This window comes from Corvus brachyrhynchos, unplaced genomic scaffold (genome assembly GCF_000691975.1).
Source record: "Corvus brachyrhynchos isolate BGI_N302 unplaced genomic scaffold, ASM69197v1 scaffold489, whole genome shotgun sequence".
Taxonomy (NCBI): domain Eukaryota; kingdom Metazoa; phylum Chordata; class Aves; order Passeriformes; family Corvidae; genus Corvus; species Corvus brachyrhynchos.
The window spans coordinates 6,583-13,774 of NW_008239772.1; the positions used below are offsets into that span (position 1 = coordinate 6,583).

General features: G+C 55.0%; 1 protein-coding gene across 1 annotated transcript in view; it reads right to left on the reverse strand.

The window, feature by feature from the left end:
• The window catches only part of LOC103621493 (tenascin-X-like), a 31,565-nt gene that overhangs the window by 828 nt on the left and 23,545 nt on the right, over positions 1-7,192 (reverse strand). The window contains exons 17-22 of the mRNA XM_017742926.1: positions 6,675-7,046; positions 4,803-5,174; positions 3,690-4,082; positions 3,192-3,548; positions 2,138-2,509; positions 954-1,333 (exon numbers count right to left, since the gene is read on the reverse strand). Of these exons, the coding sequence (XP_017598415.1) occupies positions 954-1,333; positions 2,138-2,509; positions 3,192-3,548; positions 3,690-4,082; positions 4,803-5,174; positions 6,675-7,046 (2,246 nt within the window). The remainder of the gene's footprint in view (positions 1-953; positions 1,334-2,137; positions 2,510-3,191; positions 3,549-3,689; positions 4,083-4,802; positions 5,175-6,674; positions 7,047-7,192) is intronic.

A 7,192-nucleotide genomic window follows, 5' to 3' on the forward strand; every position in this document is an offset into this window, starting at 1 on the left:
TCCCCCTGTCCCTTCAGTCCCCAGTTCCCTCCAGCTCCTCCCAGACCCAGTTCCCCCAGTGCCTCACAGTCCCCTCCCAGTTGCCCCCAGGCCTCTGAGTCCCCAGTTGCCCTCAGTTCACCCCAGTCTTCTGTTTCCCCCAGTTCCCCACACCCCTTAGTTGTCCCAAGTTGTCCCCAGTTCCACCAGTTCCCTGAGTCCCCAGTTCTCCTGACAGTTGCTCTCAGTGCTACATTGCCCCTTATCTCCAGTCCCCCACAGTCCTCTGGCTACCCCCAGCTCCCAGTTTCCCCCATTTCTCCCCATTACCCTCAGCCCCCAGTTGCTCCCACTCCCCCTCTAGTCCCAGTTCCCCACTGTTCTCCCTAGCCCCCACTGAGCTGTCCCAATCCCCCCAGCTCCCAAATTGCCCCCAGTCATCCCAATCACTAATCCCCATGTTCCTCCAGTTCCCCCAAGTCCCCAGTCCTTCCCAGTTCACAGATCCCCACAGCTATCCCGAGTACCCCCCAAATTCTCTCCAGTGCCCAGTTTCCCCCAGTCTTTGCTAGTCCTCAGCTCCACCCCAGCCCCAGTTCGCCCCAGTTCCCCCCATTCCCCAGTTCTGCCCTGTTTTGCCCAGGCCCCAGATTACCCCAGACCCCCATTACCCCAGTTCTAGCCAGTCCCCCTACTTGTTCCCAGTTCCTCCCAGTCCTCAGCTGCTCCTTCACTCCAGGTGTTGCACTCTTCCTAATCTCCAGTCCCCTCCAATCCATGGTTGCCTCCAGCTCCCACTTTCCCCTGAATTCCCCAGTCTTCAGTGCCCCCGGCCCCCTGAGCTTCCTAGTTCCCCCCCATTTCTCTGGCTCCCCCAGTACAGCCCAGTTCCCCAGTTCTTCCCAGCTCCCCCTGGGCCCCACTCCCAGCCCTGTCCCCACTCCAGCTCTGTTCCCTGAGAGGCCCTGGGGGAGTCCCTGCAGCCCCTCACCAGTGATGGCTTCAGTGGAGACACGGTCAATCCTCTTCCCACCCTGCAGCCCATAGAGGTGGAAGCGGTACCGGTGAGATGGGGACAGCCCCGGCACTGTCACCGAGTGGGACCCGCCATCGATGGGCAGGGCCTGGGGCTGGCCCTGGGCATCCCAGTACTGCAGCATGAAGGACTCAAAGGAGCCCTCAGGGACACTCCACTGCAGCTGCACAGAGTTGGGTGTGACACTGGAGACCCTCAGCTCTCTCAGCACTGCCCGTGCCTCAGATGCGGGGACCTCAGTTTGGGGGTCTTTTGCTTTGGGGTCGTCAGGTTGGGGCTCCTCTGAGGGCAGGGGCAGCTCCTCTGGCTTGGCTGTGGCTGCAATGGAGAGGGAATGATGACAGGTGTGAGAATCCATGTGTCTATCCAAATGTCCATCCATCCATCCATCCAATCACATTTCTCCCATGCAACTTTTCCTTCAATGGGTTCTTTAAACTCTCCCTCCATTGGATCATCCAACCACCCAACCACTAACCTGATCCACCAAACCACCAACTGCCCCAACAAACATCTTGCATCATCCATCTTCATCCATCCATTATTCATCCATCATCCATCTTCATCCATTCATCATCTACTCATTATCCATCATCCATTCATCATCCATCCATTCATCCATCCTTCTTCCTTCCACTAAAGTCCTTGAAACCAAACCTCCATCTACCCCCTCACTCCCACATCCCTACACTCAGCTCCTCCCTCACCCAAGGAACAAACCAGCCATGGGCTCAGCCACACATGTACCTGTCCAGCCACATGTCCATCCATCATCCAACCTTCCGTCCCACCCAGGAGCTCCTCATCCATCAATCCATCATACGTCACCATCCATGCATCATCCCTCCCTCCCTACCACTCCAGAGCCTCCATCCATCCATCCATCCATCCATCCATCCATCCATCCATCTAGCCCTCCACCATCCACTGACCAACCAACCAAACAGTTCAAGAGCCCTCCATGCATCATCCATTCGTCAATTGATCCATCTTCCATCCACTCACTCCTGTACCTCTCTATACCTTCCTTCACCCACATGTTCCTCCACCACTTGATCCCTCCATCCATCATCCTTCATCCCTTCATTCACCTACCCTCACCCCTCTGACCTTCCCCCACACCTGTGATGATGTCAGTGGAGACGTGGTCAATCCTTTTGCCTCCACGCAGCCCATAGAGGTGGAAGCGGTACCGATGGGATGGGGACAGCCCCGGCACCGTCACTGAGCGGGACCTGCCATCGACAGGCAGGACCTGGGGCTGGCCTTGGGCATCCCGATACTGCAGCATGAAGGAGTCGAAGGAGCCCTTGGGGACAGTCCACTGCAGCCCCACAGAGCTGGGCGTGACACTGGAGATTCTCAGCTCCCGCAACACTGCCCGTGCCAAGGGAGTGTCAGTTGAGGGGGACTCAACTGGGGGATCTTTAGGTTGGGGGTCCTCAGGTTGGAGCTCCTCTGAAGGTATGGCTGGCTCATCCAAGTTGGCTGCAGCTGCAATGAAGAGTGATGGGCATCCACATGTCCATCCAAATGTGCATTCATCATCCACAAAATGAGCAATCATTCATCATCCATCCATCCATCCATCCATCCATCCATCCATCCATCCATCCATCCATCCACTCATCTATCTATGTCTCCATCCATCTCACCACCCACCCAACATGCAACCCAATGCCCCAACCAATCCCATAGTCATCTCTCCGACTCTTTCTCTCTACATCCACTTAAGCCTTCACCTCTCCCACCCCCCATTTTCCATGGACAATCTTCCATCCTTCAGGACATCCAACCTGCTACAAGGAATGCACCATCCATTTCTATTTCCCCAAATTCCATCAAACCACTCATTCATCTCTCCACCTTCTTCCATCAACCTGGGAAGAAATCCACTCACAGTGCAATCCAGAATCCATTCAACCATTCAGTTCTTCATGATGGAAGATGATAATAATGATGGTGATGATGATGGATGACAGATAAAGAGGATGATGACAATGATAGTGGAGGATGGCAGGTGCTGCTGGTCAATAGGTTGGTAGAAGCATTGATGATTGATTGAATGGTGCTGGGGTCTGTGGGTAATCGATGGCAGGTAGAGATGAGATGGTCATGATCCCTCAATATATTCATACCATGAATGTTCATCTGTTCCTCTGACCATCCCCCTCACCTGTAACAGCTTCAGTGGAGGTATGGTAGACCCTCTTCCTGCCCCGCAGCCCATAGAGGTGGAAGCGGTACCGGTGAGACGGGGACAGCCCTGGCACTGTCACTGAGCGGGACCCGCCATCGATGGGCAGGGCCTGGGGCTGGCCCTGGGCATCCCGGTACTGCAGCATGAAGGAGTCAAAAGGGCCCTCAGGGACGCTCCACTGCAGTCCCACAGAGTCAGGGGTGATGCTGGAGACTCTCAGCTCCTTCAGCACTGCCCACGCTGGGGGGGTTGCAGATGGGGGGGCCTCAGTTTGGTGTTTCTCATCTTGGGGTTCCTCTGATGGCAGAGGCAGCTCCTCTGGCACTGCTGTAGCTGCAGTGGAGAGCGGATGGTGATGGGCATGGGCATCCAAACATCCATCCATCCATCCATCCATCCATCCATCCATCCATCCATCCATTTTCATCTACCCATCCATCCATCCATCCATCCATCCACCCTCAACCCTCTGACCTTCCCTGTCAGCTGTGACAATGTCAGTGGAGACACGGTCAATCTTCTTCCTGCCCCGCAACCCATAGAGGTGGAAGCGGTACCGGCGAGACGGGGACAGCCCCGGCACCATCACCGAGTGGGACTCTCCATCGATGGGCAGGGCCTGGGGCTGGCCCTGGGCATCCCGGTACTGCAGCATGAAGGACTCAAAGGAGCCCTCAGGGACACTCCACTGCAGCTGCACAGAGTTGGGTGTGACACTGGAGACCTTCAGCTCTCCCAGCACTGCCTGTGCTGAGGGGGCCTCAGATGGGGGGCCCTTGGCTTGGGGATGTGCAATTTGGTGATCCTCAGTTGTGGAGGCCTCAGTTGTGGAGTCCATTGAGGGTGAGGGCAAATCCTCTGGGTCAGCTGCAGCAACGACAGAGAAGGGACAATGACGGGTATGGGCATCGGTTTGTCCATCCATATGTCCATCCATCATCCACCCAACTATCCATTATCCATCATGCACCATTTCCTCCCAGTCCCTTCTCACTATTCCCTCCTCACCTGTCACTGAGCACCCATTGACCCCAGCCCCATCCAATCAACCATTGACTCTTCCATGGACTTACTGACCAGCATCTGCCATCATCCACCATCTTCATCATCGTCACAATCAACGTCATCCATCATCTTGATTTATCCAATATCTACCATCATCCATCCATCCATCCATCCATCCATCCATCACTCTACCCTCCCATGGTCCCAGCCATGTCTCCACCTCCAAGCTGTCTCCAGTTTCCCTGCCCAATTCCACCCATCTCTCCTTCCCCTCCACATCACCATCCACCATTGAGCAGTCACAAATCCCAGAAAACATCCGCTCAATGATTGATACTTCCTGCCTGCCTATTGACAAATAACCCCCATCATTTATCACCCATGTACCCAGCCCTCTGTCCATCCTTTCACTATCCATTTCTTCAGGCATCCAAGGATGTTCATGTCCATCCTTCTGCTCGTGAGTCCATCCAACCCTCCAGGCATCCATACATAATCCACCTTTTACTCCATCTTTCCATCAGTCTCTCTATCCCTACTTCCATCTCCCCAACCCTTACACCCACTGAACTTCCTCCTCACCTGTGACAACATCGATGGAGACGCGATCAGTCCTCTTCCTGCCCTGCAGCCCGTAGAGGTGGAAGCGGTACCGGTGTGATGGGGCCAGCCCTGGCACCGTCACTGAGCGAGACCCACCGTCAACAGCCAGGGCCTGGGGCTGGCCTTGGGCATCCCGGTACTGCAGCGTGAAGGAGTTGAAGGAGCCCTTAGGGACACTCCACTGCAGCTGCACAGAGTTGGGTGTGACACTGGAGATTCTCAGCTCCCCCAGCGCCACCTGTTCCAGGTCGGCCCCGGTTTGGGGATGCTCTGTTTGTGGCTGCTCAGGTTTGTGGTCTTCAGGTTGGGGCTCCTCTGACGGTAAGGGCAGCTCCTCTGGCACTGCTGCATCTGTGATGGAGAGGGGATGATGATGGGTGTGATAATCCACGTGTCCATTGAACCATCCATCACACCATCCATTACACCATCCATCCATCACTCCATCCATCCACACTTTCATCTCCTGGACCATTCATTCCAGCATCCATCATCCACCCATCCAATCCAACCACATGGCTTTCAATGTGGCTTTTCCCACAACTGATTCTTTAGCTTCTCCCTCCATTGCATCATTCAGTAATCAGACCATTGATTGGATCTGTCAAACCACCTGCCCCATCACCTGTCATCATCGTAATCTCATCCATCCATCCTCCATCCATTATTCTTCCATCCTTCACCCATCCTTTTTCCTTCAGTCAGTCCTTAAATATGTTCCTCCATCCCCCTTAACTGCCCTTACCTCCCAACCCCCACCCCAAAACCCCCACCCTTACCCAGGGCACAAACCAGCCACAGGCTTAACCACACGTGTCCATCTGGCCACCTGTGCATTCATCATCAATCCATCCAAGCCACCCAGGAGCTCCCATCCACTGATCCATCACCCCTCCATCCTCATCATCCATCACCCATTTCCATCACTCCAACCCTGAGCTGCTTCCAATTCCCCACCTCTGGGGTGGAGGATGGGTGGGAGTGTCAGAGGGAGGAGAGATGGATGATGGATGTCAGATGGATGGCGGAGCCATGATGGATGATGATGATGATGGAGGATGACAGAGTCACTATGTCATTACAAAGGTCAGTGGTTGCTTTGATGATGCCAGTGTCAGTGTTTACTCAATAGCAGGTTGGAATGGGATGGTGGGAAGGAGCAATTGGTGCAATCATGCAGGGAAATGTGGGGATGTATGGATGGAGCTGAGATGGAGGGAGGACCAAAGGTGGGATGTAGATAGTGTGTGTGGATGCAGGGAATGAGAAGGACAGGGATGGGGGAAGGGAGGAAGGGAGGAAGGAAGGGAGGGAGGGAGGGAGGAAAGGAGGAAAGGAGGAAAGGAGGAAAGGAGGAAAGGAGGGAGGGAGGGAAAGAAGAGGGAGAGAGAGGGAGAGAGAGGGAGGGAAAGGGAGGGAAAGGGAGGGAAAGGGAGGGAGGGATGTCCAAATAGGGACCGGAAGGAGATGGTTGCTTTGGGTGATGGTTGAACACCTGAAAGGGTGATAAATGGATGGACAGAGGAATGTCTGGGGAGAAAAAATAAATGGATGGATGGATGGATGGATGGATGGATGGATGGATGGATGGAGCATCTGTTCAGCCATTGATCCTTCCACCAACCTATCCACCAACAACGCACCATCATCTATCATCCATCATCCATCATCCATCATCAACCATCATCCATCCATGGGTCCACACATCCCTCTACTCTCCATCCCTCTGGCCTCCACAGTCCCACCCCCATCTCAAGCCCCAGAAACACTTCCCAGACTCCCCAGGCTTGAAGGGCCATCTAAGGGCTCAGAAGCACCACAGGTGCGGATGGGGTCTGAGCCCCCCTTCACCTGTGGCAACATTGGTGGACATGTGGTCAATCCTTTTTCCACCCTGCAACCCGTAGAGGTGGAAGCGGTACCGATGGGATGGGGACAGCCCCAGCACTGTCACTGAGCGGGACCTGCCATCGATGGGCAGGGCCTGGGGCTGGCCTTGGGCATCCCGGTACTGCAGCATGAAGGACTCAAAGGGGCTCTCAGGGACACTCCACTGTAGCTGCACAGAGTTGGGTGTGACACTGGAGACCCTCAGTTCTCCCAGCACTGCCCGTGCTGGGGGGACCTCAGTTTGGGGGTGCTCAGGTTGATTGTCCTCAGTTGGCAGGGTTTCAGTTTTGGGATCCTCTGAGGGCAAGGGTGGCTCCTCTGGCTTGTCTGTGGCTGCAATGCACAGGGGACAGTAATGGGTGTGGCTGTCCATGTGTTCATCCATACACCCATCCATCACCTACCCAACCATCCCCCTACCCACTGTCCATCACTGCCATCCATCCCTCACCCATCCATCCCACCACCCACCCACAAAC